General features: G+C 46.6%; 1 protein-coding gene across 1 annotated transcript in view; it reads right to left on the bottom strand.

Annotated features, from left to right (window-relative positions):
* The window catches only part of LOC139237849 (adhesion G protein-coupled receptor L1-like), a 454,570-nt gene that overhangs the window by 84,018 nt on the left and 350,754 nt on the right, over positions 1 to 19,798 (bottom strand). Inside the window, exons 12-14 of the mRNA XM_070867073.1 lie at positions 19,465 to 19,581; positions 17,587 to 17,792; positions 3,680 to 3,853 (exon numbers count right to left, since the gene is read on the bottom strand). Coding sequence (XP_070723174.1) covers positions 3,680 to 3,853; positions 17,587 to 17,792; positions 19,465 to 19,581 — 497 coding nt within the window. The remainder of the gene's footprint in view (positions 1 to 3,679; positions 3,854 to 17,586; positions 17,793 to 19,464; positions 19,582 to 19,798) is intronic.

Genomic DNA, 19,798 nt, shown 5'->3' with positions numbered 1-19,798 from the left:
GTTTGGCTATAGTTAACGAGTCACCATTAAGCCACAATGTAGAGGGTATCTAAAGGTTCTGGTGGTTCATGAGTTCAAATGTCATGCTGATAAATTGTGAAATTAAATTCAATAAATCCAGCAATTTGTAGCTAAATGTCCACGAAATCTGGCAGATCGATGTTAAAAAAAAAACTCAACAGCCTCTCTGAGGCCCGTTAGGGAAGGGAGGCTGTCGGGCCTACATGTGACTCCAGGCCCACACTTGATGGGCGACGCTTCCCTCCCTCGGGGCAACCGGGGACGGCCAATAAATGCGCAGCTGTCTCTCAAGAACAACTGAACTTAAAAGGCTGCCACGTTCACACACGAGAGCAGCAGCCAGAGAGAGAGGTGGAAATGGCCCGGATTTGTGCCGAAACAAATGGAGGGTTTAGTTACAAACTCGACCTTGGCTTTCACAGCCTTCGGATTCCGAAATAATTTCCCTGTGAGTTCTCGGGGGGGGGGGGGGGAGGTGGGGGTAGGGGAGGATGAGGTCACCTCTGGTCAGGTTAGTTCAGAACCAGTCGGATCCAATACCGACTCATTGCTATTCTGCAGGGCGCAGGAAGCCGGGGGCCTTTCGAGTTGGGTCAACTTCTTGGCCTTTCCTTCTCTCCCCTCTGCTGACGCCGAACCCTTACTAATTCCACAAAGCAAGCCAGCGAGGGAGGCAGCAGAAGCAGAGGCAATCGCTCACCTCTTCACCCTCTCCCACCCCCGTCGGCACGGCGACTAATTGCTTCGAGAGCTGAAACCGTGCGCTGGTGCAGAGACGGGGGACCCGGGCTGGGCTAGACACGATAACGTCATGCTGCCAGGGGTCAGAGTGCGCATAGCCTGCCAAGCATCTAACCAGAGAGAGTCTGCTGCGGGTTAGCCAGGTCGCTGCTTGCCTTTTGGCTCTCAATTACCGGGGAAGGCAAGGAGCAGAAAGAGCACGAATGTTGGAAGCTCGAAACAGAAACAGGCAGAGTTGGAATCACGGCAGGTGAGTGAGCATCAATGAAGAGAGGCGACACCCAATGTGTCGGGGGTCGCGCCCTCAATCAGAACTCAAAAATAAGAGACGGGCGGGCATTTGAATAGAATTGGAAAAAAAACGACCATAAGAGAGAACAATAATCTTGTAGTGTTAGCTGTTGCTCAGTGGGCAGCACACTCGCCTCCGAGTCAGAAGTCCAGGGACTTGAGCACATAAACCTAGGCTGACACTCCCAGTGCAGTGCTGAGGGAGCGCTGCACTGTCGGAGGGGCCGTCTTTTGGATGAGACGTTAAACCGAGGCCCCGCCTGCTGTCTCAGGTGGACGTAAAAGATCCCACAGCACTTTTTCGAAGAAGGGGAGTTATTCCCAGTGCCCTGGTCAATATTTATCCCTTAATCAACTTAACAAAAAAAAGCCAGATGATCTGGTCATTATCACATTGCTGTGTGTGGGAGCTTGCTGTGCGCAAGTTGGCTGCCGCGTTTCCCACATTACAACAGTGACTACACTCCAAAACTGCTTCCTTGACTGTGTAAAGTCCTTACACAATACCACAAATCCACACGAGGCACATTCTATGGACACGGTCACTCCATGACCTGAACATTTGCACACAGGACCAAGAGGTGAAGACCCTGCGTGGGACCTCCCTTTATATACCTGGGTGACCAGGTGAGGAGTGTCTCCCACAAGTTCGCCCTCTGTGGTCAAGGTGTGCATTTCTTACGTATATACAGCATTGCAGTGTTGTAACATAAAGGTTACATACATGACAGACTGTAAAGCACTTTAGGACGTCTGACGGCCGTGAAAGACGCTATATAAATGCAATTCTTTCTTTTATATAGGGCATTTCACGACCACCAGACGTCCCAAAGCGCTTTACAGCCAATGAAGTACTTTGGAGTGTAGTCACTGTTGTAATGTGGGAAACGCAGCAGCCAATTTGCGCACAGCAAGCTTCCACAAACAGCAATGTGATCATGACCAGATAATCTGTTGATTGAGGGATAGATATTGGCCAGGACACCGGGGATAATTCCCCTGCTCTTCTTCAAAATAGTGCCCTGGGATCTTTTACGTCCACCTGAGAGGGCAGATGGGACCTTGGTTTAACTTCTTATTTGAAAGACAGCACCTCTGACAGTGCGGCGCTCCCTCAGCACTGCACTGGGAGTATCAGCCTAGATTTATTGCCCAAGTGGAGTAGGACTTGAACCCACAACCTTCTGACTCCAAGGTGAGAGTGCTACCCACTGAGCCACAGCTGGCAGAATGCCAAGACGTCTTTGTTTCTTCAATACCTTTAATCAGTGCTTCTTTCTACTTGACTGAGATGATCTGTTGCATCACGCAGCCAACACTCCCCTGATCCCTCCTCTCTGTGTGTGTTTTCTCCTCTTTACCTCTTTTTCTGATCCTCTTGAAATGCATGGCCGTCTCTTACTTTTCAGTTCTGAGGAAGGGCGAGGACACGGAACATTGCCTGCACCGATGCTGATTGACCTGCCATGTTTTTGGATGGAAATTGTCGCCTGCTTTCGACTGCTCAAAAACGAGCATTTCAAATCAAATCGACGTAGAATTTCATAGATTTACAGCACAGATACAGGCCATTCGGCCCAACTGGTCCATATGCTCCAGGCGAGCCTCCTCCCACTTTTTTAATTTATTCGCTCACAGGATATGAGCGTCGCTGACAAGGCCAGCATTTATTGGCCATCCCTAATTGCCCTTGAGAAAGTGGTGGTGAGCTGCCTTCTTGAACCGCTGCAGTCCGTGAGGTGATTCTTCTTTCTAGCGATTTGGTACAACTCAGAGGACAGTTAAGATTCAACTGCATTACTGTGGGTCTGGAGTCACATATAGGCCAGACCGGGTAAGGGCGGCAGATTTCCTTACCTACCAGCTGGGTTTTGCCCGACAATCCGTTAGTTTCATGGCCACCATTACTGGTGCCAGCATTTTATTCCAGATTTATTTAATTAACTGAATTTACATTCCCAAGCTGCCGTGGTGGGATTAGAACTCAAGTCTCTGGATCACTCGTCCAGCAACATAACCACTACAGTACTGTTCCCTCACCCGATAAACATGTTAACCAGATCTCTGGGGAATGATCCACCATCTGAGTCAAGATAGAAAGGGGGTGGGGTATAGTGGGACGGGGGAAGGGGAAAAGGGGAAGGGAAGAAGGGAGGGAAGGTGGAAAGGGAGGGAGGAAGTGAGGAAGGAAGGATGGGAGGGAGGGAGGAGGGGAGGGAGGAGGGGAGGGAGGAGGGGAGGGAGGAGCGGAAGGAGGGAGGGAGGAGGGGAGGGTGGAGGGGAAGGAGCGAGGGAGGAGGGGAGGGAGGGAGGAAGGGAGGAGGGGAGGGAGGAAGGAGGGAAGGAAGGAAGGGAGGAAGGATGGGAGAGAGAGGGAGGAGGGGAGGGTGGAAGGAAGGAAGGATGGAAGGGACGGAGAAGGGGAGGGAGGGAGGGAGGAAGGATGGATAGCAGGGAGGTGGAAGGGAGTGAGGGAGGAGGGGAAGGAGGGAGAGAGGAAGGGAGGAAGGGAGGGAGGGATGGAGGAGGGGAGGGAGGAGGGGAAGGAGAGGAGGGAGGAGGGGAAGGAGGGAGGGAGGAGGGGAGGAAGGAAGACAGCAAGGAGGGATGTCACAGAGCCACTTACCAAAATCTCCTTGTGAGCCATGAGCACGCCGAAGTTCGTGAGGTGGCTGCAGGCACAAGCAGTGTGCGTCTTGTTGCTCTCTATCAGGCGACAGCCTTGCGTTGACCAAAATCCCATCATGGAGCGCTCAGAGTAATTCCAGAAGGAGCAGTTTGCATTGAAATGGTTTTTTGACTGAAGGAGAAAAAATATATCATTTAAATCCGGAAGGTTAAAATGAAATGCATATAAATTCAGTGCAGGTCACATCCCTTCCCATTCACTCGATCTTACATAATCTCAGTCTAAAACCCTGAAGGGGTTAAAAATTATTAGTATTTCTAAAAAGTTTGTGGCTAAGCTTAAGTTGAGCGTGGGACCATAACGTATAACTCTCGAGAATGGAGCATTTGGCAGATGTCCTAACATAGACAGAATTACACGCGATAACGATAAACACCCCAGCTTTGTCTATTAAAAGAAGATTTAGTCAAGGACAAATAAGTCTGGGAAGAAGTACTTTCACAGGAATTACTTAACCATAGAAAAGTAATGATGTAGAAAGTAACTGATTAGATAAAAGGCACACAGGGGAGGTAACAAAGCTTGCTGTCAATATAATTGTATTAACCAATTAATATTTGTAATCATAGTAGTTAGGAAAAACTTTGTGATGCGGCAGGGAAACAATAAATGGAAAGCTTCCGTGTGGAACTTCATGATTTTGTATGTATTTTGACTGTATAAAAATAGCAGCCCCGAAGCTGCTCGGCAAGAACAGCTGGTTTGGATCGCCAAGTTACTGAACCGAGTGTAGAAGTCAGGTCTCCCTTGATCGATCGAGCAAAATAAACAACTCTTTTCTCCACATTGAGACCTGTGTCGAATGTTATTTAAATACTCCACAACAATTGGTGCTGCGAGCAGGGTACCTACGGGTGAAAGACGGATGGGCGTATTACAGGGCATCACAAGTGAGTATATCTAAACAACACTCATAATCTGCTGTAAGCTGTTACAAAACATGTCTGTTGCCCGGGGTACCTGAATCTGTGAAAAGTCTGTTATGGTGCAAAGGACTTGGGGGTAATTTAAATGTGTTGTATATCGGTCACTATATAAGTCAAAGTGAGAAACCGGTAGTGGTTGTGAACTCTAGGTTTAAGGAACCAGATCAGGGAGGGAATCAGTATTGTTAGTCCAGCCGGCCGTTAGAGGTGTTCAAGGGCTTGGAGACAGTTCATAGAATCCGGTGAAGGAGTAGACGTGCCCAAACGTGAGATTATAAGGTATCGATGGGATTGTAGACTTTCAGGAAGGACAATCAGTATCTAAGAATACAGTTTAAATCGATAGGAAAATATCAGTGGGGCCGTAGACTCTGGGTTTAAGGGAAACATGCAGAGGGACGGGTGATATCTGATACAGTGAAATTGATTAATAACGATGGGTGGGATCCTAAAATAGAACCGACCAAACAGAAATTATGGTGGGAGAAACAGAAAAATTAAGAAAACAGCCAAAGCAGGATTAATGGTAAAAAGTCAGTGCCTACAATTACAGAAGTTATGAGTAGAAGTGAATAGTTTGAGAATGACACCCAATGGACATTTGGGACAGAGACTTATGAAGAAAAACAAGGGAACTAGGAAAAAAATGAAAGTTTTTAACCCTTTGTAGTGTTGTCCTAGATGTGGGAAGTTTTAAGAAAGTGTGAACCTAGAATTGAATTACATTTTAAGTTAGAAACGCAGGTGTGGATTTATTTTGATGATGACTTACGGAGCGATGGAATGGACAAAGGATGGGTTTGTTTAACAAAAGATAAAACCTTCAGCCTTGCTAAAAAAAATATTTAAAAAAAGACAAAACAGAACTGACACAGAAGCTTCAGCTCTTGTGCCGAGAAATTTGGACGTTCCAATTGGATTACAGTAAAAAATAATGCGTGGTCTCATTTTGAAAAAAAATTCTGACACGCTCACTTACTCGTCAAAAGAAAACACGAAATCATTGATTACAGTGGGTTGAAAGACAATAAATTTAGTCCAGGAATGAGATAAAGAAAGGAGAAGGGAGAGTGTAATGCCTTTTTAAAAAAGCCTGCGTGGGTTTCTCAAAGCTACTGGCTGGGGGAAGCTATGCCCCCATCTTCCTTTATGTAAAATCTTATGTTAAATGACGTGAAAGCTTCTAGCTCAGCAAAAGAGTTTTAAATAAAAGATTGGCAGTACAGTATTTGAACTGGAATTTTGAGAAATTTCAGATGATTCTCCTTGATAAACATTTCGGTTTTATTGGAAAATCTTGGGTTTGGAAACTTTTTTAAGAGAATTAATAAAAGTGTAACTTTACCTCAACTACTACGTCAGAAGCTGAAGCATAAAAAGATGTAATTTATGAGCAAAAGATTTACTACTTATGCTATTCCTACTTGGGTTGGAGTTTTCTTTTAATGTTCAGCTTCTAAAACAGAAGTTAGGCACATAATTATAAAACAAGTACTTTGCATTATGTGATCTGTGAATCACTTAGACATAATAAGTTTAAACTATAAGTATAAATTAGAATTCCAATATTTAAAAAACAGTATTACCATATTTGACATTTTTAATTCAAAAATAAATACAAATACTACAAATGGCGAGCAGCAATTAGGATGGTAACAGTAAAGAGTTAATTTTGTTGTAAAGGTTTCAAGTGCCACTGGTTAAGAAAAAGCACAACAAAATACTGCGATATATTTAAAATTGAGCCTCTTTAGAACTGTTTTGGTGTTTGAGATTTTTTTTGTATTGATCTGACAGAGATCCATCGAAAGAATGTTTTTCATCAAAAGGACTCACTAAACAAAATGCTAAATGTGGGTACTAACCAATGATGCCAACCTACAGTTCAAGTGCATGCAAATTTGTAAAATCTGATCTCTTGTTAAAAAAAAGAAATAAAACAAAAAAGTTTGGAACCAATCTAAAAATGCCATTTTCTCTGATGAAAGACAGAAATTCCGTTTGGGGGAGATGAGATAAGATATGGAAGTGGCCTTGGAAATGATTTGCGAGAACTTGAATTGCGAGCACTTGGATGTTAAGACAGTTTATAAACTATCACTTGTTTTTGAAATACAGGAAACCAGACAATCCTGGCCAGAATTACTGCCCACAATTCGAATGAGGTTACGCGTCACACCAAATCAAATGAGAGGATTAACCCCCTATGAGCTAATGACTGGATGAGTAATTAAGTTACCCTAGGAGATAGTTACAGGAGAGGCAGAATTAGGACCATTACGAGATAGAATCAGGAAATATGCGATGGAATTGAGTGAGCAGTTGAAAGGTATGCGACAGGAGGTCCGAGAAAGACAGAGAGAGGAGGATGAAGATGATGGGACAAATACCTCAGCTATAATCTCCGAGGTGGGGGCTAAGCTAATGGTTAAGGATGTGGCAGATAAACCAGGATTTGCACCGAGGTGGAGCTGACCATATGAGATGGTAATCAGTGGTGACACATGCATGTATAAATATGAAAGGTGGGGGCCAATGGAAACATTGGTCCCAGCTGAAAGAATATAAGTGTACGGCTGATGGCGGAACCTAAGATACTCCCGGTAATCCACTCCTTAAGATACGCCTTAAAGTATAAGGAATGGAGGGACGCATTGATAGATGGACTTTTCAGGGGACTAGGATTAATATTTTCAATACTAGGGGTACTTGCATAATGAAATGGAGCTGGGAAAGGTCACATGTCTGGAGGAATGGTGCAAATGATCTGGTAGAAGTAGAAATGGTAAGAATCAAACTAAAAACCTGGAATATCCAGACTGTGTTTTATCAACAGAATGTATATAAACGTGACCACCCCGCCCTTATGATTCTACAAGGACAAGCAACAAGGCTGCCCCTTGGGGGCAGCATCCAAGTGTCAGGAGCGTTTATCTTGAAGCCACAAGATAAGTGGGTAACATAAAAACATAGAAACATAGAAAATAGGTGCAGGAGTAGGCCATTTGGCCCTTCGAGCCTGCACCAACATTCAATAAGATCATGGCTGATCATTCACCTCAGTACCCCTTTCCTGCTTTCTCTCTACCTCTTGATCCCTTTAGCCGTAAGGGCCATATCTAACTCCCTCTTGAATATATCCAATGAACTGGCATCAACAACTCTCTGCGGTAGGGAATTCCACAGGTTAACAAATCTCTGAATGAAGAAGTTTCTCCTCATCTCAGTCCTAAATGGCTTACCCCTTATCCTTAGACTATGTCCCCTGGTTCTGGACTTCCCCAACATCGGGAACATTCTTCCCGCATCTAACCTGTACAGTCCCGTCAGAATTTTATATGTTTCTATGAGATCCCCTCTCATCCTTCTAAATTCCAGTGAATACAGGCCCAGTCAATCCAGTCTCTCCTCATATGTCAGTCCTGTCATCCCGGGAATCAGTCTGGTGAACCTTCGTTGCACTCCCTCAATAGCAAGAACATCCTTCCTCAGATTAGGAGACCAAAACATAACACAATATTCCAGGTGAGGTCTCACTAAGGCCCTGTACAACTGCAGTAAGATCTCCATGCTCCTATACTCAAATCCCCTAGCTATGAAAGCCAACATACCATTTGCCTTCTTCAGCGCCTGCTGAACCTGTATGCCAACTTTCAATGACTGATGTACCATGACACCCAGGTCTCGTTGCACCTCCCCTTTTCCTAATCTGCCGCCATTCAGATAATATTCTGCCCTCGTGTTTTTGCCACCAAAGTGGATAACCTCACATTTATCCACATTATACTGCATCTGTCATGCATTTGCCCACTCACCCTGCAGCCTCTTAGATTTCTCCTCACAGCCCACACCGCCACCCAGATTATTGTCATCTGCAAACTTGGAGATATTACACTCAATTCCTTCATCTAAATCATTAATGTATATTGTAAATAGCTGGGGTCCCAGCACTGAGCCCTGCGGCACCCCACTAGTTATTGCCTGCCATTCTGAAAAGGACGTTTATCCCGACTCTCTGCTTCCTGTCTGCCAACCAGTTCTCTATCCACGTCAGTACATTACCCCCAATACCATGTGCTTTAATTTTTCACACCAATCTCTTGTGTGGGACCTTGTCAAAAGCCTTTTGAAAGTCCAAATACACCAGATCCACTGGTTCTCCCTTTTCCACTCTACCAGTTATATCCTCAAAAAATTCTAGAAGATTTGTCAAGCATGATTTCCCTTTCATAATCCATGCTGGCTTGGACCAATCCTGTCACTGCTTTCCAAATGCGCTGCTATTTCATCTTTAATAATTGATTCCAGCATTTTCCCCACTACTGATGTCAGGCTAATCAGTCTATAATTCCCTGTTTTCTCTCTCCCTCCTTTTTTAAAAAGTGGTGTTACATTAGCTACCCTCCAGTCCATAGGAACTGATCCAGAGTCGATAGACTGTTGGAAAATGATCACCAATGCATCCTCTATTTCTAGGGCCACTTCCTTAAGTACTCTGGGGTGCAGACTATCAGGCTCCGGGGATTTATCGGCCTTCAATCCCATCAATTTCCCTAACACAATTTCCCGCCTAATAAGGATTTCCTTCTGTTCCTCCTTCTCACTAGACCCTCGGTCCCCTAGTATTTCCGGAAGGTTATTTGTGTCTTCCTTCGTGAAGACAAAACCAAAGTATTTGTTTAACTGGTCCACCATTTCTTTGTTCCCCATTATAAATTCACCTGAATCTAGGGATCTATGTTTGTCTTCACTAATCTTTTTCTCTTCACATAGCTATAGAAGCTTTTGCAATCAGTTTTTATGCTCCCAGCAAGCTTCCTCTCATACTCTATTTTCCCCCTCCTAATTAATCCCTTTGTCCTCCTCTGCTGAATTATAAAATTCTCCCAGTCCTCAGGTTTGCTGCTTTTTCTGGCCAATTTTCCTTGGATTTAACACTGTCCTTAACTTCCCTTGTTAGCCACGGTTGAGCCACCTTCCCAGTTTTATTTTTACTCCAGACAGGGATATACAATTGTTGAAGTTCATCCATGTGATCTTTAAATATTTGCCATTGCCTATCCACCATCAACCCTTTAAGTATCCTTTGCCAGTCTATTCTAGCCAATTCACGTCTCATACCATCAAAGTTACCTTTCCTTAAGTTCAGGACCCTAGTCTCTGAATTAACTTGTGGCACTCTCTATCTTAATAAAGAATTCGACCATATTATGGTCACTCTTCCCCAAGGGGCCTCGCACAACAAGATTTCTTAATAGTCCTTTCTCATTACACATCACCCAGTCTAGGATGGCCAGCCCTCTAGTTGGTTCCTTGACATATTGGTCTAGAAAACCATCCTGGAAATCCTTCTCCATCACATTGCTACCAGTTTGGTTCGCCCAATCAATATGTAGATTAAAGTCGCTCATGATAACTGCTGTACCTTTATTGCACGCATCCCTAATTTCTTGTTTGATGCTGTCCCCAACCTCATTACTACTGTTTGGTGGTCTGTACACAACTCCCACCAATGTTTTCTGCCCCTTGGTATTCTGTAGCTCCACCCAAAATGCTACCTGAATATTGTAAACCAGGGGAATTAACCTCGGGAAAGCACGCGGTCATTAAACCTGGAACAGAAGTAATAGTACATTGTCTTGACCCAGAGAGGGACACAGTCTTAGAGCTGTCCTCGTTAAAAGCCATAGAATGGGTCATATGTCAGGAAGAGAGAAAGTGTTCAGGTCCAGTAGTGATGATTAATTGGCAAAAACCTATAGGCATGACCCCAGGACCAACAACACTACCACCAATTACTGACCCCTCCTTACTGAAGGTCCACCCGGCGGGTTGGTGACAAGATCGGAGGGAATGTTGCTATTGGAAAATATGCAGCATGAAATGTTACCTGTGAGCATAAATTTAACAGACCTATACCTGCCAGAAAAGTTTAGCCCCAAGACTAAAGCGTTGTACACACAATTGCTAGACACAATGCTGAGAAAAGCTAGTAATGCATCAGGAGCGAGGGAGTATCACAAGCAGCTGAGACACAAAGGAGGAAGACAGAGGAGATCTATAGGGAATGACTATTAACTGGAGTAAGTACAGGGACCTCTCTAGTAGATGCACTCGATATACAGGTGATCCAAGCAGGAGTAGATAGTTTGAGGGGAACAATGGAGGTACTAATGAGGAAACAGGCCGGGATAGAGATAGAATCTTCAGAGTTAGGATCTAAAACATCCAAAATACTGCTCGAGGGTCTATCGGTATTGGAAGGCCATGCACAAACAATTAACGAGCTAAATAAGCAGGAACGAGAGGACGATGTCGAGGACAGGAAAAGAGACACATGTCATGCCTATGGGAGATGGATGACCGGTCAGGTGAAACACAATATGAATGAGATACAAACCGGGTGAGTCCCAGATTGGATAAATAGCACCCAGTTGAAAGAAATGGCACAGCACATTGGGCCATTAGACACCTGCGCCCTGAAAGGAATGACTAGGGTGTTTGCGGTTACAGGAGGATGTAAGGGGAAACAAACCCCTATGGTAGAGACAATACTAGTGATCCCCGTAATAAACCAAGGCTCATACCCGTATCTTCAACATGAAGTTGAAAACGTAGGGATATACGAGGGGAAGAGTACATCCACCATTACCCGATGGACCAATTTGCGATCAAAAAGAATGGAAAGATAAGGGTGCCGGAGAGAATGAAGCCTAACTATATGCTCTCACCCAGTGGGAGATGGTAGCAAGGATAGCTGCGGGTTTGACTACGGAAGGATGTGTCATTGAAATAAGCCCTGCCCGAACCGAACTCACACATTACGCCTATCAAGGACGAGGAGAATATTGTGTGGTAATTAGCCTGGAACTTACGATTACGGAGGCTTGACTTATAACATTACAATGCCTAACTTTTGCTTTACTTCCAGAGTATCGGTGGCGGTGGGAAGAGCTCACATGACATATATACACGCCAGGAAGACAATGACATTAAATATAAGCGATGAGATTAGGCAAAATATTGATGATTACATGGAAGAGCAAGCACCACCAATTCCCCAGTTACTTGAAGATATAACTGAGCTCAAAGGACCATTAAAAAATAACATTAAAAGATATTATGAGCTAAAGGTTGAAGGCAAAGAACTAGACCGTGAAATAAAGGATAACCTGAAACCCTGCCTTGGTACTTGAGATTATGGAATTGGAGAATGAACGTTGAAATACATCCCGTGGATAAGTATCCTTTCACATATCCTAGTGGCAGTACAGATAGTAATAGCCTTGAGTTGGTTGGTGATGTTATGTAACAAGTGCAAAAGACAGAAGAGGTATACCCGAGCAAAGCTACAAGCTAGGGAACAGGTCAAATTGTCGCAGAATGAAATCCTGATATGATTTGTGGGTGCTCCCAACCTATCGCCTGATCACCGAGACCGGGGCGGAGTACACGTGAATCAGACAAGGTGAATAATTGGTCATGTTGGGTTAGAGTAACCATATGACCAAAGGGGGGATTGAAGTGGTTAAAAATCATTAGTATTTCTAAAAAGTTTGTGACTAAGCTTAAGTTGAGCATGGGACCATAACGTATAACTCTCAAGAAGGGAGTATTTGGCAGGTGTCCCAGCATAGACAGAATTACATGAGATAACAATAAACACCCCAGCTTTGTCTGTCTATTAACAGAAGATTTAGTTAAGGACAAATAAGTCGGGGAAGAAGTACTTTCACAGGAATTGCTTAACCGTAGAAAAGTAATGATGTGGCATGTAACTGATCAGATAAAAGGCGCACAGGGACGGTAACAAAGCTTGCTGTCAATATAATTGTATTGACCAATTAATATTTGTAATCATAGAAGTTAGGCGAAACTTTGTGACGCGGCAGGAAAACAACAAGTGAAAGCTTCCGTGCAGAACTTCATGATTTTGTATGTATTCTGACTGTATAAAAATAGCAGCCTCGAAGCTGCTCGGCAAGAACGGCTGGTTTGGGTCACCGAGTTACTGAACTCATGTCGCAGCTGTCTCTCCCTCAATCGAGTACTTTATAATAAACAATCCTTTTCTTCAAAGCAATCTTGTGTTGAGTGTCTTTGTAATACCCCACAACAAACCCCATCCCATTCCCTCCCTCCTACAGATTCCCATTGGCTTGAACCCCATCCCCTTCATTCCGTCCTACTGATTCCCATTGGCTTAAACCCCATCCCATTCACTCCCTCCTACAGATTCCATTGGCATAAACCCTTCCCATTCACTCCCTCCTACAGTATCCCATTGGTTTAAACCCTTGCCATTCACTCCCTCCTACAGATCCCATTGGCTTAAACCCTTTCCATTCACTCCATCTTATATAATCTCAGTCTAAAACCCCATTCCATTCACTCCCTCCTACAGTATCCATTGGCTTAAACCCCATCCCATTAACTCCATCCTACATATCCCATTGGCTTACACCTTTCCCATTCACTCGCTCCTACAGATTCCCATTGGCTTAAACCCTTCCCATTCACTCCCATTGTGTCACAAGAGAGGTGCCCATTGTTCTATTGGCACCACAGAGGCAGCCATGGCAGCCATTTTGCGGATGTGAAAATCCCAACAGCAGTGATTTGAATGACCGGTGAATCTGTTTTAGGTGATGGTTGCCAGATGACTGTTGGCCAGGAAACAGCAAGAACTTCCCAGCTCTTCTTCAAATAGTGTCATGGGATCGTTTACATCTGCCTGAACAGGCAGACGGGGCCTGGGCTTAATATCTTCTCCCGAGGACAGCACCTCTGACAATGCAGCACTCCCTCAGTATTGCACTGAAGTGTCAGTCTAGATTATTTGACCAAGTGGCAGAGTGGGGCTTGAACCCACAACCTTTTGCCCTCAGAGGTGTGAGTGCTAATCACTGCCTGGAGATTGCAGGAGAAAGGGAAGTCTGTGGGAAGCGAGGACTTTCATTATACTGAGGCTCTGGGAAAGAGCTCAAGTCGGAAACAATGACTTCAATGTAATGGGGCTGGATTTTTGCTATGGTTCTGCCTCTGTTTGACCCCGGAGGGGGCGATAATGGCGGCGGGGATGGTTTCTGGGCTGGCGGCCAGCCCCGGCGCCTCGCCGGCAAATTAGTTGCCGGTTTTGTGGGGCCGGCGAGCAGCATTGTCCGGGAGCGTCGAGCCGGTTTCGACTGCGCCCTGAAACTTATTGTGCGCTGACCCTATCACGCGGTGGTGGGACCGCCTGGCAGAGCTCTCCCGGCGCCGGTGAGCGACGGAATTGGCGAATGAAGCAAGTTTGATTGTTTTGTTGAGTTTTATTTTTTGCGCTGTTGCTTATTGTGGGCTGTTTATGGCATTGGGATTGTTCGTCGTGTTTCCCGGTGCGATTTCGTTTTTTGCCGTGGAAGCCTGTCTCGGGGGCACTCCGAGACTGGCTTGTTAGCTCGGGATTTTCCCATGCTCAGCCGGCCTAGCGCCCTATCTCCCTTAGCGCTCCGCCCCGCAATCAGGGCCCAGCTGACGAATTTTGCTGACTGAGATGCAAACTGTTCCCGGGCGCAAACTTTACCGCCCCGCCGCCATTACCGCCCCGAAATGAGCAGTACCGAAAATCTCGACTGTGCGAAAGGCTTGAAGCACCCCATGAAACGCAGAAATGAATTTGTCCGTATAAATGTCACCCTCACTTTTATGTCAGATGCATCAATTCAGAGAAATGCACCAACAGAATGGTCCAGACAATCCGATAAATATAGTGGCTAGTGGAATGACGTGTGAGAAGGAAAGACGTGCAATTATATCGGGTGTTTCATATCCTCAGGACAGGCTGACGTGCTTCACAGCCAGTTAATTCTTAAATGCAGTCACTGTTGTTGTGTCGGCTAAAGATAGCAGTTAATGTGCGATCAGCAAGATCCAATAAACAACAGTGACTTTGCTTTGCTGGCATTGGTCGAGGGATTTGTTTTTGCCAGGGCAACCAAAAAGAGTTCCACTTGCTCTTCAAGTAGTGTCACAGGATCGTTTATGTCCACCAGGTCAGACAAATGGGCCCTCAACTGAAAGGTGGCACCTCTGACAGTGCAGCTCTCCTGCAGTACTGCACTGAGGGCGCCAGCCGAGATTGTGTGCGCCAGTCCCAGACTCGGAGATAAGAGTGCTCCCTACTGACTCAGACTGTAATGATGCACAACATCGCACGATATTGGTGCAGCAATCCCCCCCCACCCTTGCTTTACACTGCAAATTCTGTTAAATGGGGATAAATTATCTCAAAAGTGTCAGCTGTGGCTCAGTGGGCAGCACACTCGCCTCTGAGTCAGAAGGTTGTGGGTTTAAGTCCCACTCCAGGGACTTGAGCATAAAAAATCTAGGCTGACACTCCCAGTGCAGAGCTGAGCGAGTGCTGCACTGTCGGAGGTGCTGTCTTTCAGATGAGACGTTAAACTGAGACCCTGTCTGCTCTCTCAGGTGGACGTAAAAGATCCCACGGCAATAATTCAAAGAAGAGCAGGGGGAGTTATCCCCGGTGTCCCGGGGCCAATATTTATCCCTCAATCAACAACAAAAACAAATTATCTGGTCATTATCACATTGCTGTTTGTGGGAGCTTGCTGTGCGCAAATTGGCTGCCGCGTTTCCCACATTACAACAGTGACTGCACTCCAAAAGTACTTCATTGGCTGTAAAGCGCTTTGAGACGCCCGGTGGTTGTGAAAGGCGCTATATAAATGCAAGTCTTTCTTTTCTTACTGAAAAAGACTTTGAAGTCCATACGATCAATCTGTCATCAGCACCAAAGTGTGGGCCACATTTGACTTAAGCAGATTTTGTATTGGGCTGGTGCTGCTGACTCCCAACCTGCCGCGCTTTGCCGACAGGAGACCACCAGCTTCCCTGGGTGCTGCGCCTGCCTGCACGACTGGAGGCAGCTGCTCCAATGCAGCGATCGTGCATCATGTCTCGTGTCAATGGCAGCACGCTCGCCTCTGACTCAGCAGGTTGTGGGTTCAAGTCCCACTCCAGGGACTTGAGCACAAGAAATCCAGGCTGACACTCTGAGGGAGTGCCGCACTGTCGGAGGTGCCGTCTTTCGGATGAGACGTTAAACCGAGGCTCCGTCTGCCCTCTCAGATGGACGTAAAAGATCCCATTTCGAAGAAGAGCAGGGGAGTTCTCCTGCTCAACATTCCACCCTCAAGCAACTACACCATAAACAGATTAATTGGACTCAAAGTGGCGCTGTTTGTGGGATCTTGCTGGGCTCAAATTAGCTGCTGCACTTCCCTAAAAAAACAAGAGTGACTACAGTTTAAAAATACTTCATTGGCTGTAAAGAGCGTTGTGGTATCCCCAAGTTGTGTAAGGTGCTCTCTGATGCACTTCAAAAATAACTGATTGATTGTAAAATACTTTAGGATGTCCAGAGGATGTCAAAGGCGCTATAGAAATGCAAGTTCTTTCTATATTAAAGTGGTTTTGAGTGTTTGTGACATACACAATAATAACAACAACAACTTGCATTTATATAGCTTCCTTACCGTGGTAAAACGTCCCAAAGTGCTTCACAGGAATGTTATCAAACAAAGCTGTGGCGGTTGGGTCATTGAATATATTTAAGGCGGAGATAGACAGATTTTTGAGCAATAAGGGAGTAAAAGGTTATGGGGAGCGGGCGGGGAAGTGGAGCTGAGCCCAGGATCAGATCAGCCATGATCTTATTGAATGGCAGAGCAGGCTCAAGGGGCCAAATGGCCGACTCCTGCTCCTATTTCTTATGTTCTTCTGTAAAGTGTGACATCAAACCACGTTAGGAGAAATTATGGTAGTAGAGGTAGGTTTTAAGGAGCATCTTAAAGGAGGAAAGAGAGGTGGAGAGGTTTAGGGAGGGAGTTCCAGAGCTTAGGGCCCAGGCAGCTGAAGGAACAGGCCACCGATGGTGGAGCGATTATAATCAGGGTTGTTCAATAGGGCAGACATCTCGGGGGGTTGTGGGGCAGGAGGAGGTTACAAAGATAGGGAGGAGGCGAGGCCATGGAGGGATTTGTAAACAAAGTTGAGAATTGCACTCACAATATGCAGTATTAACTGGAGCCACCCACTAGCGTTAAGCCAACAGCTGAACACACAGACTGCTGTTAACATCACCTACACACCTGGGATATTTTAGTGGTCAGAAGGACAAACATGCTGATAGGGCACAACCCAGTCGCAGGAATGCGGTGGTTAGTTTGGCGAGGCAAGGCTCCCAGTGTGGGCCCTCACTTGACCGGGAGCAACCCGACTGGGAGATTGGGCGCAGAGCTCAGTGCGCTCGACGAGCGGAAAATCTTGGAGCGTGGCAAGTCGGACCAGATTAAGCTCCGGGTGTGACCCTGTGGAATTCCACACTCCGCGGCGCCGTGCGAGGCTGAATTCGTCCCGCAGGGTCACGGCACGCAGTAAAAGACTTGCATTTATATAGCGCCTTTCACGACCACCGGACGTCTCAAAGCGCTTTACAGCCACTGTTGCAATGTGGGAAACACGGCAGGCAAATTGGGCACAGCAAGCTCCCACAAACAGCAATGTGATAATGACCGCATAATCTGTTTTTGTTAATGTTGATTGAGGGATAAATATTGGCCGGGACACCAGGGATAACTCCCCTGCTCTTCTTTGAAATAGTGGCCATGTGATCTTTTACATCCACCTGAGAGAGCAGACGGGGCCTCGGTTTAATGTCTCATCCGAAAGACGGCACCTCCGACAGTGCAGCACTCCCTCAGCACTGTACTGGGAGTGTCAGCCTAGATTTATGTGTTCAAGTGCCTGGAGTGGGATTTGAACCCACAACCTTCTGACTCAGAGTGTGCTACCCACTGAGCCTCGGCTGACAGTAACTGATGGGCCCGGATGAGCCCTGGCCTGGGCAATACCTACGTCGAGGTGCTGCAGGGTGAATATCACCGGCTCAGTCAGAAAGACCCGGCTCGACTCCTTGTTGATGGAAGCGGCGATGATCTGAGAGTTGACGACGATGGAGGTGCTCTGACTGCTGATGTCTGTGCCCATCTTCACCATCGCGTTCTCTGTCGACAGAAACTGGCCCAGGTTGTTGTACAGGATTAACACCACCTTCACAACCCCTGCACAAAGCAACAGCAGGTATCAGCAACACACCACCTCAATCCTTTCACCATGCAATGAGCTGAAACAGCTCAACGTGACTTGCACAAGCCTCGGGAATGTGTCGTTCACTCCATTTGCCCCAATTGTCCGAGAGTTCTTGCACCCATGTACTGAATGTAAATGTCTCTCCCCAAGTTTACGCTCATGTTAGCAACAGGAGGAGGCCATTCAGCCCATCGAGCCTGTTCCACCATTCAATCCGATCATGGCTGCCCTGTACCTAACCCTATTTACACACCTTTGCTCCATATTTTTGGGGGAGTGAGTTCCAAAATTCTACTCTATGAGTGAGTTCTCAGGTGACTCCTGGCTCTAATTTTAAGGTTATGCCCCCGCCGTGTTCTGGACTCTCCCCCCGAGGAAATAGTTTATCTCTGTCTACGCTATCAACTCCTTTTATAATTTTATAATCGATTAGATCACCCCATAATCTTCTACGCTACAGGGAATGCACGCCAAATTTAGGCAACCAGCCCTCATAATTTAACCTTTTTAGCTCCGGTATCACTCTGGTGACTAATTCCTAAGTTAACTTCTCGATGGAGTAGATGGGAGCACCAGCAGCCATGACAGCCCGTTGCCGTGACAGCCCATTGCCGGGACAGCCCGTTGCCGGGACAGCCCGTTGCCGTGACAGCCTAGTGCCATGACAGTCCGTTGCCGGGACGGCCCGTTGCCGGGATGGCCCGTTGCCGGGACAGTCCATTGCCGGGACAGCCTAGTGCCACGACAGTCCGTTGCCGGGACGGCCCGTTGCCGGGACGGCCCGTTGCCGGGACAGCCCGTTGCCGTGACAGCCCGTTGCCGTGACAGCCCGTTGCCAGGACAGCCTGTTGCCGTGACAGCCTAGTGCCATGACAGCCCGTTGCCGGGACAGCCCGTCGCCGGGACAGCCCGTTGCCATGACAGCCCGTTGCCGGGTCAGCCCGTTGCCATGACAGCCTGTTGCCCAGCCCCACGTTTTTGATCATTGCTCTGTGCACATCTAATGCGAGTACATCAACGATGGCTTGTCTCAGTGTTTAGCAGAACCATCACCATAACCGGGAGGGCACTGAGCACCTCGAGTCCCGTCGCCGAGAACAAAAAGAAACCAAGCGCAGGCAGCGGAAGGAGCGTGCGTCAAACCAGACTCCCCACCCACCCTTTCCTTCAACCACTGTCTGTCCCACCTGTGACAGAGACTGTAGGCCCTACATTGGACTCCTTAGTCACCTGAGAACTCACTCATAGAGCGGAAGCAAGTCTTCCTCGACTCCGAGGGACCGCCTATGATGATGACGAATGATCTTGGTCTATAGTGACACTTCCAGTCGCCATGCATAGGGAATGGCGGGGATCATCAGCCATGTGTCACAGCACCTGCTTTAACCTCCAAACCAGAAGCATTTGTGAGGAGGGGAGTGCAGAAAAATTTCAGAGGCATCCTTCAAATGTATAGGGACCCCACTCAGATAATCAGATCAAACATTGATAGCGGGACCCTTTCATGCTGCAGATTCTTGTTCAGATAGTGATGTGGAAACGACTGGGAACCGTGTGTTGTTAGCCTGAATGGGCATCATTCACTCAATACACATTGGAAGCAAAGGAGTTAACGGTCTAAATGGTGCTGACACTTACCATTACGGCTGTTCTGTTTGATGGTATTTGGGGAGATCTGGATAAAGCTTTCTGTCAGATAACTGTGTGGAAATGTCAACTCCTTCACCTGCCCTTCAGTATTCAGCACCGAGACTTCCAACACTGTGGGGAGAGAGAGAGAGAGAGAGACCGAGAGAGAGAGACAGAGAGAGAGCGAGAGGGAGAGGGAGAGAGTGAGAGAGAGAGAGAGACAGAGAGAGAGAGCGAGAGGGAGAGAGCGAGAGAGAGAGAGAGAGAGAGCAAGAGAGACAGAGAGAGAGAGAGCGAGAGAGAGAGAGAGAGAGAGAGAGACAGAGAGAGAGAGCGAGAGGGAGAGAGT

This window comes from Pristiophorus japonicus, chromosome 24 (assembly GCF_044704955.1).
Source record: "Pristiophorus japonicus isolate sPriJap1 chromosome 24, sPriJap1.hap1, whole genome shotgun sequence".
NCBI classification, from domain to species: Eukaryota; Metazoa; Chordata; class Chondrichthyes; family Pristiophoridae; genus Pristiophorus; species Pristiophorus japonicus.
Note: the sequence above shows the minus strand (reverse complement) of the source record. Positions and strands in the feature narration are given on the sequence as shown.